At 40.4% G+C, this 16,105-nt stretch overlaps 1 protein-coding gene across 1 annotated transcript; it reads left to right on the plus strand.

Annotated features, from left to right (window-relative positions):
- The first annotated feature begins 11,064 nt into the window (after nucleotides 1-11,064).
- LOC138039918 (chondroitin sulfate ABC exolyase-like) lies at nucleotides 11,065-15,742 on the plus strand. The gene is made up of 2 exons (XM_068885744.1): nucleotides 11,065-12,327; nucleotides 14,288-15,742. The coding sequence occupies exons 1-2, from the start codon at nucleotides 11,080-11,082 to the stop codon at nucleotides 15,740-15,742; spliced, it is 2,703 nt and encodes a 900-aa protein (XP_068741845.1). The 5' UTR covers nucleotides 11,065-11,079.
- The last annotated feature ends 363 nt before the right edge of the window (nucleotides 15,743-16,105 follow it).

The raw sequence follows: 16,105 nt of genomic DNA on the forward strand, positions 1-16,105 counted from the left end.
GCACTATATAAATATGTTATTATTATTATTATTATTATTATTATTATTATTATTATTGCTAAAAATTTCAGATAGAATCCGGTTTTTATTGGTTCCGGGCAACAACCAGTTGTCTAAGGAAAGCAAGAAGCGTCCTTCATTGGACTTTCCTCTCCTTTCTACATTTCCAGCACTTTCCTAAGAATCCTTGCCGATCCCAACAGTACAGATATCTGAATCAGTTCAATGGATGTGTCTACATCTATAGTCCTCAGATTTTCTTTTAACCTCAGTGGTATTGTTCCCAACGCCCCTACCACTATGGGTATCACCTTTGTTCTTACTCCCCACATCTTTCGAACTTCCCTCGCAAGGTCTTGATATTTTTCTACTTTCTCATCTTCTTTTGCTCTCACCCTTATTATTATTATTATTATTATTGTTATTATTATTATTATTATTATTATTATTATTATTACCATCATTATTAACATGATAAGGTAAACTAATGTCCCGTATTCTGTACCCAACTATTAATTTATTAATAGGGAGCTTAAGCACGCGCATTTTTGAGACGCGGACGGCAACCGGAAGTGAGCTGTTTTCTCTTTTAATTTGTCTTTACACAACTACATTTACATTGCTAAGTATATTTTCTCCATTAGAGATGATAAGTATAAAAATCTGGGAGACACCACTGTCCTAGGACGCGAAATGTTCTCTTCCGGTTGCCGTCCGCGTCTCAAAAACGTGCGTGCTTAAGCTCCCTAACGCAACTTTGCAGTCCTTCCCTACATCAAAGGCATCTCGTAACCTCTCACAAGAATTCTCAAGGAACATGACATCCAAGTCACCAGCAGAACGATAAAAACTTTACAACAGCATTTCCCTATCCCTAAGTCTCGACCTGCCGAAGAGGACCAGTGCGATGTCATCTATAAAATTCCATGCGCATGTTGCCCCTGGAGTTACATTGGCGAAACTAAAAGATCCTTCACTACTAGGAGAAAAGAACACATGAGGAACTTAAAGCATTATACTAAAGGCTCAAATGTCGCAAAACACGCGTGGACTTTTAATCATGTTATTGACTTCAACAAGTCTAAAATCATTGACAAAACGATCAACCGGAGTAGAAAGACATTGGAGTCATGGCACACGGCGGACAATAATTCGTGCCCGCTCCCAAGACAATATCACATTCTCTTAAAGAAACACTAATTTTCTTAGCATTTTTAACATTTTTTCTACCACTTGCTTTTTATCTTTTAATTTATGCGTATTTTTCGTTATATTTAAATTTCTTTCGTTTTTATTCTTTACTGTTTTGGCCTTCTGGACCTCATTAATGCAGTGCAGCGATTATAAAACCACCCCAAATGCGCCACACATCTGGTACATCTAAGCCATGCCAGAGTGCTCAAACTAGCGGGCTAGTGAGCATGCGTACTATATATATAGTAAATGGATGTTGACGTAACACTGGAAAATGCGACAAAGTAGTTACAACTAATACTAAAATACAAAGAGAGTAAAGGAAAAAATACCAGAAGAGACCGGAAATAATTAACTGAAATCTAATATTTTTCTTCGCGGATATTTAGGCCGTTCGGAACAATTGTCCTGGCCTTTGAAATTAAAAAGGCTTCCCTGGCCTTACGGATTGAGTCTCGAATGGAAAAAGTTTTTTTAAAAATAGGAATTAATTGCATGTTATTAGAAATTTTGTGAGGAGAAGAGAAAAATTGTTCTGCGACTGTAATAGGTTTAGATTTGGTGTATGGTGATCCAAAGTGCGGCGGTATTCATAAAGCGGTCCTTTAAACCTCTTTAGTTTACATCTGTTACACTGAATCATGTAGATAAGGTTTTTAGTTTCGCAGGTTATGCTGGAATAAATGGAACGTGTTTCGCCGGTGGAGAAGAATGAATAGTTGGTAAGTCCATGCAAACTCTAAGGACAGGCAGCGCAGTTTTTGCCACAGCGAAAAGAACCGGAATGAAGTGCGCAATTGGAATGAGTTATAGTAGGGTTTAAGTTAGCTGTAACCAGCAAGTCTCGAAGGTTAGGTGAGCGTCTGAAGGCCACAACAGGTATATGTAGGAAAGTATTTTTGGAGCGGTCACAGGAAAGAAGTCGATTGTAGTGTCTTTTATTACGTTGAAGATGGAAGGGAGTGATGGATTATAGGTTGTTATGACATTGTAATAAAACCAACAGACAAGGGTTCTGGTACTGTTATTATGAATTAATAAAACCTGGTACATTGACGAATGCAACAGAAATCTTAACCACTCTAAATTCTACCGACGTCCAAATGAAGGCATCACTGTTGACATACAAAAACGAGTCAGTAACAGTCTACGTAAAAACAATATGTACACCGACGACCTCAATGACGAGAAGAAAAAACAACCTGACGTAAAACCAAGACGTTTTTACATCCTTCCCAAAGTAAACAAGCCCGGTAAACAAGGACGCCTTATTGTTTCATCCAACAGTTATCCCATTGAACGCATATCCCACTTTCTTGACCACCATCTCCAACCTGTTGTCCACAAACTAACATCCTTAGTTAAAGACACTAACGATTTTCTGAACAAACTCCTCACCATTGGTAAACTATTATTGGTAACACTTGACGTCTCATCTTTATACACCAATGTTTCACACAATGAACGAAGGTGTTATTGCTTGTGCTCATTTTTTACGTACTGATCCTCACTCAACACCGTACCCACTTGCCCCATCTGCGTTCGCATCCGCATGATCTCACCATGAATAACTTCACTTTCAAAAAAGCCACTACCTTCATTTCCACGGCACAGCCATGGGCACCAAAATGGGCCCCCTTCCCTTTCCTTGGGCATTTCGTAAAAACGAAACAAAATCTTTAAGGAACGCCTCATTTCAACCCAATACTTGGTTGAGATACATCGACGACATTTTTATGAGCTGGACTGAAAGTTCTGAGAACCGAAAAAGTTTCATCGATCATGTCAACAACATTCACCCTACCATCAAATTCACCAGCTCACACTCTCCCACCATGGCCAATGCTCCTTTCCTTGACATTAACGTCACACTAAAGTAGTGGTGGAAGCATAAATACAGACCTCTACGGGAAACCTACGGACAAACACCAACATATTCTTTATTCTTCCTGTCATCCCTACACACAAAAAGGCCATTCCTTTCAGTTTAGCACTCCACTTACGACGAATTTGTTCTACTAATCTGCGATCAGGCGAATTGTTTTAGGCAATTTTTTTTTAAACGATGAAGAAGAAAAAATTACTCCTTCCTTCCCCAAGCTGATAAGTAGGGAGGGAGGTCATGATCGCAGGTTATTGTTCTACCGACGAAACGTACAACATTCGCGCTACTGAACTAACGACATACCTTCTAAAACGAGATTACAAACGCGATTTTATTACTAAACAAATACAACGCGCCACACACATTCCCGCATACTCACCCTACAACCTTAACAGATAAACACAACCTAAACGCATACCTTTCATAACGACCTATCATCCATCACTCCCTTCACTAAACTTTGTTTAAAGGACCGTTTAATGAACACCGCCGCACGCACTTTAGGTAACTTTAACACCAAATACAAACCCACTACAGTCGCAGAGCATTTTGTCTCTTCTCCCCACAACGTTTCTGACGACTTGCAGTTAATTCCTATTTAAAAAAAGAAACATTTTCCAATCGAGACTCAATCCGTAAGGCCAGGGAAGCCTTTAATTTCAAAAGGCAGGACAATTGATCCCAATTATAACGGCCTAAATATCCCCGAAGAAACATGTTCTATTCCAGTTTATTATTTCCAGTCTTTTCTGTTATTTTTTCCCGTTACTCTCTTAGTATTTGAATTCCGTCAACAGAAGCAATCAAATGTAAACTCTCAATGTACCTAAAGAAGGCTGATTAACTACGTTGTTTCGGCTCTTGCTCAAAATATTCAGTTTCTCAATTTGTAATCACGCCAATGAGATTAAGTCAGTTTGATCCAACGTACTCCGACAGGAGTATTGTCCACCGTTACTTGCTTGAAAACTCTAAAAAAGGAAATTGTCCGCTCTTGTCCTTTAAAGCACAACAACAACAACAACAACAACAACTTTATTACATTTTTGCACATAGACAAAGGTTCTGTAGAGTTCGAGTGAATCGTTTGAACTGAGGCGCAAGCCATATGATGACCTCGGTGAATGCATTATTTTCTACGTCTTTGCCCGCACGAACTAGATATCTATGTTTGGATGTCGAAAAGCGAGAAAATGAGTCAACTTCAGCCACAATGCTTCGTTATATAAAATACGTTTTTTCACGTGCATTAACGTTTTGCTAAGTCGTGTTGTAGCGACTGATGTAGCTTGTTTTCAAAGACGTGATGTGTTGACTTTAACGAGCAAGATAGCATAATCTTAATAAGTTCTTGAAGAAATCCTTTTTGATGTTGTCAAAAATGAATAAATAAATAAAACCAAAATAAGATTTAGAAGAAAACGTTTGTAAATTTTCGTTTCTTGTCGGATTCTCATCCACGTGGGACCTGAGCAAGAATGACAGGTGAATGAGACATGATACAATTAACTGGGAAGAGATTGGAGAAGCGATGATATGAACTTGTCGTGTAGTCATTTACAAAGGGATAAAAAAAGAGAACAAAATCATGTCAGTTTGAACCCTAGAAACTGTCACAGAATCTTGAACTGAAGAAAAGGAACGTTTAAACGATTGGTATTTTGAAAACTCAGTGGTCGTTACCTGGAGAGTAGGCTCCAACTGGGATCGACTGTTTTCTTTCACTTTGAATTCACGTAGTGCTTCACTCAATAACCAGCTATTTTTGGTGTTGAAAGTTTAAAAGAAAAAGGAATCTTCATTTTACTTAAACAAATTGTTCAGCAGTACAATCGGCATCTCAAAACATTTCCATTAACAGAAAATATACCTGTGACACTTTTAAAGCTCATTTCCACGGCTAACCTCTCTAGCTGATTTCTTTGGTAAATAATTAATCTTTAAAGCAGGAAATCCGTGGTTGTTTTGACAAATTTTCACTTCTCAAAACTCTCTCCAAGAAGAGTCCTCTCGGCCAAAGAGGGGCAACCGTTGTGTGAGGTCAGGAATTGATGCACTGCAACGCGGAATGTTTGCGCTTGCGGTCAGTGAGGAAGGAGAGGGAGGCAGCACGTGGCTAAACACGTTTTCGCGCGGACGCGCTTCGGGTTAACCAACATTAATTGCTTATAATTGAGTGTCGCATATTTAGAAGAAAAAGGAATCTTCATTTTACTTAAACAAATTGTTCAGCGGTACAATCGGTATCTCAAAACATTTCCATTAACAGAAAATCTACCTGTGACACTTTTAAAGCTCATTTCCACGGCTAACCTCTCTAGCTGATTTCTTTGGTAAATAATTAATCTTTAAAGCAGGAAATCCGTGGTTGTTTTGACAAATTTTCACTCCTCAAAACTCTCTCCAAGAAGAGTCCTCTCGGCCAAAGAGGGGCAACCCGTTGTGTGAGGTCAGGAACTGATGCACTGCAACGCGGAATGTTTGCGCTTGCGGTCAGTGAGGGAGGAGAGGGAGGCAGCACGTGGCCAAACACGTTTGCGCGCGGACGCGCTTCTCGTTAACCAACATTAATTGCTTATAATTGAGTGTCGCATATTTTTCCGTACTTCGAAAACTCCTTTATCTAACGCTAATCCTCCAGCTTCTATTATTGGCTTACTGAAAGGGATCCCTTTTCCTTTCCTAAATTGATGATCTTCCTAATTCCAATCTGACTTCCATTTGATATTCCATCTAGGTTAATTTTTCTCTTGCCAACCGCCAACCTCCTTCTAAGCAAAATATTATGGCTTTAGTCTTTTTAAAAAGTTTCCTAGCCATTGCTTTCTCCCCGCTACCACGTTTTTTTTAAATAGAAAATTGTACGCCTTCTTTGCCTTCTTCCAGCAACACACAGTTCCAGAAGCTGCAACCTGTAATTACTGGGGATAATGTGAACCGTTATTTTAGTTTCACTGTTGGGAAGACTGCACACTCTTAAGTCGTTTATAAGAGCTGACTTCAGCCTCCGAGGAAATTGTAAGGACACATCACTTCCTTACCCTCAAAAAATATTGATTCACATTATTTGCTGAAAGAGATAAGAACCCGAAACACCGGAACGAAACCACCGGAACCGCCGAAACCAAAGAATGAAACTATCGAAACACGGAAACGAAACCACGGGAAATCGAAAAACAACTATAAAAACTTAACAAAACCATCGAAACAGACTCAATATCACCACCGAGACTCGGCGTTCCGGCCGATTGTCGCTTCGAGTTTCATGTTTCAGTTGATCTTTATTCACAATCTTTGCAGATTCCCTAAGCACGTGCAAAGAGTGGAACCAGAAGATTCTCTCTTTTTTCGTCGGTTTTGTCGTAGGTTCGAATACTGCCTAGAACTCCGATTCTTTCACTTACCCTTTCGCCCGTTGCCAAGCAACTAGTTTCCCAGAGGTAAGTTAGTTTTCACACTTGCCTCTATTTCCCCCAAAATGACCCTAAAAACCGTAAAAAAAAGCTTACACCTGTACCGTGAAAAGTCAAGGAGTAGAGAAAAGGAATTATCATCATGGATTTTCATAATGCATGAAGAAAAGCTGTTCAAGGATCCGGCCAGTGACACCATCTTTAAAGCTCTTTTTCCATTGACCTTTTCAGCAATTTTCAGTCGTAAATAATTAATATTTAAAGCAAGAAAACCGTGATTCATCAGTGAGGCTTTCAATTCTCGACAGTCTGAGATCAGGAGGGGATCAAACTTTGGGTGAGGTCAGTGAAGTGTTTGAAGTCGTATCTGAACTGTTAGATATCTTTCCCTAAGCTCTTTTACTACCGCCACTGAAAATCGAGGAATGGTCTGTTATTCTCGAATTTGAGATTCGTCCGCAAGTAGATATTACAGCACTCCGGCTTAGTGAACAAGAACATTTCCCATTAACTCCTTTGTTCGACTGCTAGCGATTGTACCTTTCAACTCTGCTTTCATCAAAATATGATATTCTGTCTCTGTAATTTTTTCTCAAACCCCATATGTGTTAAAGTGCCTATAAACCCGAATTTTTTGTTTTGCTTCGTGAAATCTTTGTATCGCTCTGAGCAAAACGGCTCAAAATTTTTGTTTTTGGTTAAAACCGGAATTTTTTACCAATTTTCAAAATGGCGGAGACGTGAGATTGGAAAACCCATTACCGAGCTGGTGAGCTTGCCGAAAGGGAATGGGTCGAGTGTAATTCGTGACGTAAAACCCGGACTGTGAGTTTCGCAAGTTGTGACTTCTATCAGAGGTGAAGCTATGCCTGAGAAATGTGTTGTTTTCGGTTGTAGCAATGTTCGAAGCAAAGAGAAAGGGATACTGCTTTATCCCATACCGTTCTACGATAAAAGTGAAAGCGAAAAGCAAAAGCGAAGGAAGAAGTACAACTCTAGCCACTCTTCGTCCGCTAGGGGATCGTCAGCATATGCCTCGTGCGTGTCTTCCTCATCGCTGGCCGCAAAGCTCGAGTTTGGTGAACACCTTCAACTCCCAGCTCGTAATCTTCCATTTCTGAAACTTCCGTATCCGAACCGGAGGACAGAATGAAGTCGTTCGAAGCCATTTCTTGATTAACACGTACGCTGGTTACAAACGTCAGCCGAACAGAAATTGTTTTCACCGGCACGCAGGGAAAACTACAAAACTACGCGTCTCCTCTGTTGATTTGCCTGATGCTTATGTCCGGGAATTACGTCACTAGGCCCAGTCTCCCTTTTACCCGGTCGTGGGCAGAGAAAACCGCACTTTAAAAATTCGTAAAAAATTCCGGTTTTAACCAAAAACAAAAATTTTTGCGCCATTTTGCTCAGAGCGATACAAAGATTTCTCGAAGCAAAAAAACAATTTTCGGGTTTATAGGCACTTTAACTGATCCTCAAGATTTAAATTAGTGGAAAAGAACCCTTTTTCACTGTTCCACACGAGGGTCTTTAAAGGGCATTTTCCATGATATCAGGTCCCAAATCGTATTTAGTATCAACAAAAATATTCTGAACTTTTCACTACGTTTACGTTTTTTCAGTTGTTTGTCTTAGATAGACTACTATTAAGTAGCTAATCAGTAAGAAAATGAGTTTGCTCTTTAAAAGCATATAATGGTCCTGTGCCTGTAAGCTAGGTAATTTAGCATTGGGGGTCTTAATGAACGGAAAGGCCCGTGGGTCGTCGCCGTAAAAAATACCAACAGATTTTGTCGAGTGGCAAGTCCGTCTCAACAGTCAGCAAAGAGCTAGGGACAACCATGATATTTTTTTGAATAGCCGTTACCTTAGTTATTTGCAAACTCGGTAGAAAAAAATGAAAAAGCTTTTTAGTTGTTTTCAAGGGCACTTTTAATAAAAGCTGCCTTTTGCTAGTGAAGACGACTCGGAATTCCTGAAAGTCAAGAAAAGAGCACTAAACCTACTATTGTTCTATCTCTTGAGGAACTGGACGAACGGCTTCTGAGACAACACGACAGATTGTATGAACACTTATGAACCAGACTTATGGAGTAGTAGTAGTAGTAGTAGTAGTAGTTGTAGTAGGAGTAGTAGTAATAGTAGTAGTGGTGGTGGTGGTGGTTGTGGTGGTGGTTGTGGTTGTAGTAGTAGTAGTAGTAGTAGTAGTAGTAGTGGTACTTACTTGATAATGTTTTTTTTTTCACAGACGCTGGCGAGAAGCAAAATTGGAAATGTTCCTGTGGTGTACTTTTCAGCTTTTGCCCTTTCTCTTGTTTATTGTTCCTTATTCGGGTAAGTCAATATCAAATGAAATTTGGTACCGTGCAAACTATGAAGGATAAGTGGAACGGGATAGTGTAGAGCTAACATGTAAAGACCGGTGGGCGGGAATGCTACAGAGAATGAATAGACAATGAATCTTGGTTTCTTGTGATCAAGTGGATCCTCATGTTCGACTGCAGATCTATTTTGGAGCGAGCACTCAACCGCCCTCTCAAAAAGCAAGAAAATAACCTTTTGACAAAAGACTAATTTTCTTTCCCTGTCAAAATCAAATATCTCGTGACTCTTGTGCTCGTTTCTCAGTCACGTGTGGTGTTTGGCTGTCATCTCTTTCGGTTGGCCTTCAAAATGTCGTCGCCCCTTGTTAAAGACTTCTGCTCAGTCACGATGTGATTCAATCGGCTGGTCATACAGCAGCAATGCGAGGATCCTGCTCGGAAGACATCACCAAGGCGCCTTGAGAGGGCACTTAATTCCCGTCCCATCTTCTTCCTAAACGTTGCGAATTGTAACTATAAACGTAACAAGCGATTAGTGCTTTTCATGCGTTCTTATTGGGTAACTTGGACGTTATAAGCCAAGTACTCGTCATGTCCAAACATTGGAAGAAAAACATCATGGCTTCTCGAGATCGGAGCTCAGTAGACCTTCTCCATACATGATTACTAACCTTCACTTCAGTGAATTTATCCTAATTTTATGGAAGCACGGCCGGTCAAATTGCCTCAATAGCTGCTAGATTTGTTAGCTGCAGAACGCGCAAGTTTCATCGAGTACTACGCTGTCTAGCCACTGTGACAAAGCCCTGAATACTAAAATGCTCTTTTTACTTGGATTTTCTATTTTGTCAGTCTCGGTGCTAGTCTACAATGGCCACAACTACCTTGGCTGCGTCGGTTAATCTTCGCCGACTCAGTAACGGCCACGCCTAATGAACAATACTATCTAAACAAGTTAGATTTTTCAGACGTTGTCAGGTGCAAGGCTTTCTTCATCCTAGTACCCGATCGAGAAATGGGCAACGCTTCCTGCAGCCAGCTGGATTACTAAAGTTGCATATCCAACAAAGTCGATCTTTCAGACTTTCGTTTCACGTCCATTCAACAACTCCAGTATATGAAATTTCATACATTTCCAAAATCATTTCATTGTTTGTAACTTAAGTGTATCCTCGACAGATGACTTGTTCGCAAGGAAGCATACTAAAGTTCTGTCGTTTTAAAGTAATTTCTGGGTTTAACTTTAAGTTGCATAGCGAGAAGGGGCAAGTAAGTGGTAAAACTATACAAAATCAACCGCACTAACTCGCACTGCTGTGACACAGCTCCATTACATTAACATTGTCACCGTCAAAGGGTTCATGCTTTCAATATAAATTTGATTTCACCATTCATTTTCCACGACAAAAAGAACTAACACTCTCACGAGAAATTGAACCAGTGTCCCAACTTTATGTAGAAAGAATAGACTATAGTGTAAATCGATTTTATTATTTTATTTTCAGATTCCTCTTCCTCCACCGTTTGTAAGAAAGACTACGTTTTTGATTTCGAAGATTCAAGAGACACAAACTGCTTTCAGGTTGCACCATCAAGTGCTGGATCGAAAACAATGTCCACAAACAAAAAGACCGTAAAGCTCGGACAAAAATCGTTGAAATGGCAAGCAACCTCGAACTCTCCCTCGAGTCTGCGTCTAGATCTGGCAAGTGGCCATCCAATTACTACTGCATGGCTTCAGCGTGGTGGTGTCAAAGTTTGGTTCTACAAAGAAAGTTCGTCTCCAGGAAAATCCCTGTCAATCCAATTCAAAGAAAATGAAGTAAGCGACCCAAGCATCTGCAGTTTTGAAGCCAGTCTTGATTTTCAAGGATGGAGAGCAATCTGGGTCAAGTTTACAGAATGCAAACCTCCAGGAGCCAGCATTGCTCCAACCAAAGTTATCCTCTTCACCTTAAGTGGCGCAGATACTATCTACATCGACTTACTGGAGTTTACATCGAGGCTTAGTAAACAGTCGCGTGACAAAATACTGCCACCAATCAGAGGAGTGGATCCCTACGACGCAAGTAACACTTGGCAACGAACTTATCACTGGAGTCAACAACCCGCGCCTCCGTCACCGTCGACAATTGATGAAAACAAAAGGTCTAGTTTTAATGTCATTAAGAACCGGCTCACGAACTGGTACCTCGACGAAACCAAAACAAGCCCTAACTTCCCAAGCGGTAGTTTTCTCAAATACAGGTGGAATACTATGCTGGGAAGTATTCAACGAGCACACGAGTCTTATGATGCTTTGACCTTCGAAGAAAATCAACTTGTGGGACCTCCTTTGTTCTGCAGAAACTGCAGAAATGAAAAAAAGTTTAGTGAAGTCATTTCCAACATTCTTTTGCCATTGGCAGTTGAATATTATCTTAGATCTCGTACTCCCGAAATAGACAGCACTGTTTCAAACCAACTTAATAACCTCAATTCTCCTGAAGCATCTGTTAAGAACACTGCATACGAAGCCATCGCAGGTGGCCACCAGGCCATGCAAGAAGTATTCAAAGACTTTCTTCCCACTTCACCTAGCCTTCAAGCTGATCAAGTAAAAGATGCCATCAAAGCTCTTAATCTTCACCGATTAAGCAAAATCAACAGCATTCTCGATTTAGTGAAAGATCAAGGATTCGCCGACGGAAGTGGCCTTGGCTCATTGGACCACGAAATGAACAGAGTCGGCTCCGGCTTCTCGCACACTCTCTTTCTCATCAGTGACTCACTGAGTATGGCCACAAACAAAAGCAGATTGGAGGACCTTATCAACACAGCCAAATGGTACAACGATTTTGGAGAGGTTTATCAATCACCAGCATTCGAATTTAAAGGGACAACTGCTGACCGCATGATCAGTATAGTTCTCTTTAGAATTCTTATAGTACTAACGATGCCAAAGGATACGGATGCAGAGAGTAAAGCAAGAATAAGAGACATGGAAGCCCTAGTTAAATGGTTGGATAACGCAATGGCTATAAACGAGGGCCTTGGAGGAGTTATGAAACCCGATTACACCGGACATCACCACAAAGCGTTTTATGGGTCCGCCTATGTTCCACAAGCCTTACACAATGCAGCATTGGTTCAATACCTTCTTCATGGAACTGAATTTTCCCTGTCGCCAACATCGGTTAACAACATCAGGCGAGGACTTGAAACGATGCGTCTTATATCGGCCAAATATTCCACACCAAACAGTGTGAATGGGCGCTTTCCAAATTACTTCAATAAGGTGCTCATCAAGGCCCTATTGCCAGGATATGCCTACACCAGCGTTTCTAATCCTCCCACCACAACGGTGCAATCAGGAATAACTGTAACTGATTTGAAGAGACCAGGGATGTTTTTGCGCTTATACGACGAGAGTGACCCAGACGTGATAGCGTATTTGAGGGACGGGAAAATTACACGAAACAAGAACTATTTTAACACCTTAGGAGCCTTAGACATAATGAAGAAAGTAAGTGCAGCTGATTTGTTTATAATGATATTTTCAGCACTTAATGGTCACTTTTAAACGAAACTGGTTACAGTTTTGATATATTAGAGATCGCTTATATCAAGCAAGTCAATGCGGTTGGTTGTCATATTTTTCGAGGCACAAACGAAAATAAAAGTTTTTGGTGATAAGTTAAACAGAATTAAAACCAGGTTTCAAGTCGTTTTCAATTTGACCAGTCCTAGTATTTATGTTACCGGTCAAATCCGTTCTCCGGTTGTATCCGTTTTTTTCCAGGGTAACGTTAAACTGGTGATCCTCATTTTACCTAGGTTGATTGTTAAAGCAGCTATCAACCCTCCAAATAGGACTGAAAACAGCAATACCTTCCCTCAAGCACCGCGTTACCCATCTCATCACATCTTCTTATTAACAAGGTTTTATATCATCTTTTCGTGAATTCATTCACTTATCAATGGTAAAACATAGTAAGGGATCAAAGAACTGTACCATGCTCTTACCGAAACTCGAACTCGGACCCTCGAATTCAATTCAATTTACACTCCAGATCTGTTGTCCTGTGTCTTCATCATTGCACTACAACGACGAACATTTTTTACTTTTACTTTGCATAATAAGTCAAATGACTATCCATGTATAATAACCAAAACTAATCCTAACCTGACCTAAATTTTCTCTATCCTTAATTTAGGCTCCAAAAATGTTTCTTCAGTTCATCTGAGTGCGTATTGAACCTAGGTAAATGAGGATCACCGATTTAACCTTGTTCAAAACGGATTCAACCTGAGAACGGATTTTATTGGCAACAGATACAAATGCTATAATCGTTGGCGAAAACAGCATGGAATCGAAGAGTCAAGATCAAAGATGGAAAGCATTATATTGCCTACTTAAAACAATTTTCTTCAGTCCGATGAGTTCTGGCGGTAAAATGATTACTGAAAACCAGTATGATGGTGTATACCTGGAGACTTTGTCTAATTAACCGGCCCTTTGCTGATAAGCTTTTATAACCTTAGATATCACAGATATTTTCGAGTTCTTAACTATGAAGCTGCACGCTGATGTGGCAGCAACGTTCCTTTGTTTGAATGGGTGGATACAACGATTCATTGGAGATAGATCAACATCCAGAGGTAATATAATGTGGGACATTTCCATGATATGGTGTCAATTGACCACAGCTATCAGGATGTAATAGTTGCCTTTCGCATGTGAATTAGCATCACTGTCAATGAAAAACCCCTGTCTGAATAAGAAGATTTGAAGAAGAGAAGGTGAAAAAAGAACGAGTTCTGGTACTTTCCGTGGAATGACACTATCATGAGAATTGTGCTTATGCGGTGCATGGTGATATCCAACACCGCTGCACCTTTTGCTTTTCGTTGGGTTTGATTGTTCAAATACTGGAATTTATCGAATTCTTCTTCATGCGTCTATTCGCTCCATCCCACCCTCAGGAAAAGAAAGAAGAAGACATCAAAAGGGTGACAGCTCAGCTCAGCTGCTTCCAAAGTTCAGCTAGTTTTGATTGCAGTGTCATACATGAATGATATGAAGAAAAATCGACCAGTCCCTGTGTATCCTTTCTATCCTTCGCTAGACACGATTACTCAAGTGAATGATCATGAACTTTGGTGTCAAAATTGAGTGATTATTTTTGAGGGGTCGCTTGTTACAAGGTATCTTATTTTCCAACTAAGCCAAGTCCAAAATGGGCCTTAAAAAATAACCTGAAAAGCATTGGAAAGGTGTTCTGTCATAATTGAATTTTGTGCACTTGAGCAGCTTTAATTTTTTTAACAATTTGGGTAATTAAAAATTACTACTATACTACTACTACTACTACTACTACTACTACTACTACTACTACTACTACTACTACTACTACTACTACTACTACTACTACTACTACTAGTACTACTAGTACTACTAACTTGAAATTCAATTGATATTCAAGGTGCAGACTACATCTGCGACAAAAGGTTTTTCTGCGGAGCCCTCTCCCGAAGGTCACTGGTCGAAGAACTACGCGGTTTTATCGATACATCGTCGTAAAGATTGGGTGGCAACAGCTAAAGGGTTTAACAAATTTCTTTGGGATTACGAAAGTAAACCGGGCAAGGAAAACATCTACGGAATGTTCGCTAGTCATGGAGCACTCCTGATTGCTAACAGCGAAGCGATTCTAAACGTTCACGACGTTGAAAACGGATGGGACTGGGCTAAAGTTCCCGGAACCACAACTATAGCCCTTGGGACCCCAAATATTGACGATTTAACCATTGATAAAAGGAGGTTTTACAACAAACAGGAGCTAGCTGGGGGTCTGACGTTTAAAGGAACATATCCTTTAGAAAACGGAATTTTCGGCATGGCTTTCGATCAGCCTGATTATGAGTTTGATTCTACAGATTGGCGTCATAGCATCTCGTTTAAGTTCAAAAAATCATTTTTCTTTTTTGAAAACTTGATCGTGAGCCTAGGAACTCACATCACGGCAACAAACACTAATAACAAAATAGTTCAAACCACTCTTTTCCAAGACAAACTGTTCAGCGGAGACCCCTCATCGAAAATCAAGGTGAACGGAGTCGATAAAACCTACTCGGACTCCCTCAGCGGTGACTCCGCACCGTCCTCTAGAAATAGTTACACAAAGCTCACAGACACAAAAGGGAATCTTTATTACATTCCAAGTTCGAGCAAGTCGATGTTAAGAGTTCACGTGAAAGATCAGAACTCCAAGACCGAAGATGGCAAAAGCGATACTTCGGGTCGCTATGGCACGGCTTGGTTCAATCACACCAGTTCTCCAAACAACGGCAAGTACGAATTTGCTGTTTTGATACCAACACCAACATACCATTCGGCATTAACAGACCTAGCAACGGCTCAAGATACCGCTGGAAGTAAAGTTTACGAAGTTTTGCTAAACAACCGCCAAGGCCATGTCGTCAAGTTTCTAAAGTCACCAAGATCATGGTCGAGTCTCACCCACAGTGTGACTGGCTACGTTCTTTTTAGGGACCAATTTACCCTTCCAGCCGGTGGTCCAATCGAGGAAGTTAACAGTGAAAATCTTCTTATCATGGTTGAAAACACGACTGACTACATCTACCTCAGCATAAGCATTCCGGGCTTGAATCTCCAAACAACGACAACAATGACAAATTCCAATGATGCGAAGCAAGAAGAAAGGTATCATTCGGCAAGTGAGGAGAGAAAAGTAGAGGTCAAGTTGCGAGAAGAGGTGGAAAAGAGTGTCGTCTATGCCCAAACCCACGGAGATCCGGATTGCTACAAAGCCAACGTGTGGGTTCGTGATGAATCCGGTGAAAGCAAATTGGTTCAATTTTTAAATCTCAAGAATGGCGTCAGTGTTGAGGTTAAACTGAAGAAGATGAAACAGTGATAACCAGAAGAAAGCGACCAGAAATTCAAGTTGGTTGGCTTTGTCGTCACGCTTTTATCAAAAATAATATATTTTAAATTTTGTAATGCATGGCATTAGCGCATAAAGAACTATGAGTGCACCTTGAGTAATTTTAAAATCTAGACGGGAAGGCGTTATTCATTCAGTGCGAATGAACGTGTCTGCTTCTTCCGTAAGGGATTAAAACAGGAAAATCTGGTTTCATCTCGAACGATGAACGAAAAAATAACAACAGAAAGAGAGACTTGCAAGCTGATGTTTCGAGCCCATGTCAGAGCAGTACGAAGGGCTAACTCCAATCTCGACTCCAGAATTCGTCTCTTGACTGAGCGAGAAAAGACC

This window comes from Montipora capricornis, chromosome 3, assembly GCF_036669925.1.
Source record: "Montipora capricornis isolate CH-2021 chromosome 3, ASM3666992v2, whole genome shotgun sequence".
NCBI classification, from domain to species: Eukaryota; Metazoa; Cnidaria; class Anthozoa; order Scleractinia; family Acroporidae; genus Montipora; species Montipora capricornis.

What these genes read in the sequence shown, in the direction of transcription:
- LOC138039918 (XM_068885744.1), top strand. Translation starts at nt 11,080, where the DNA reads ATGCTGGGAAGTATTCAACGAGCACACGAGTCTTATGATGCTTTGACC. An exon ending in CCTTAGACATAATGAAGAAA is followed by an intron (nt 12,328 to 14,287) that starts GTAAGTGCAGCT and finishes TTGATATTCAAG; the next exon opens with GTGCAGACTACATCTGCGAC.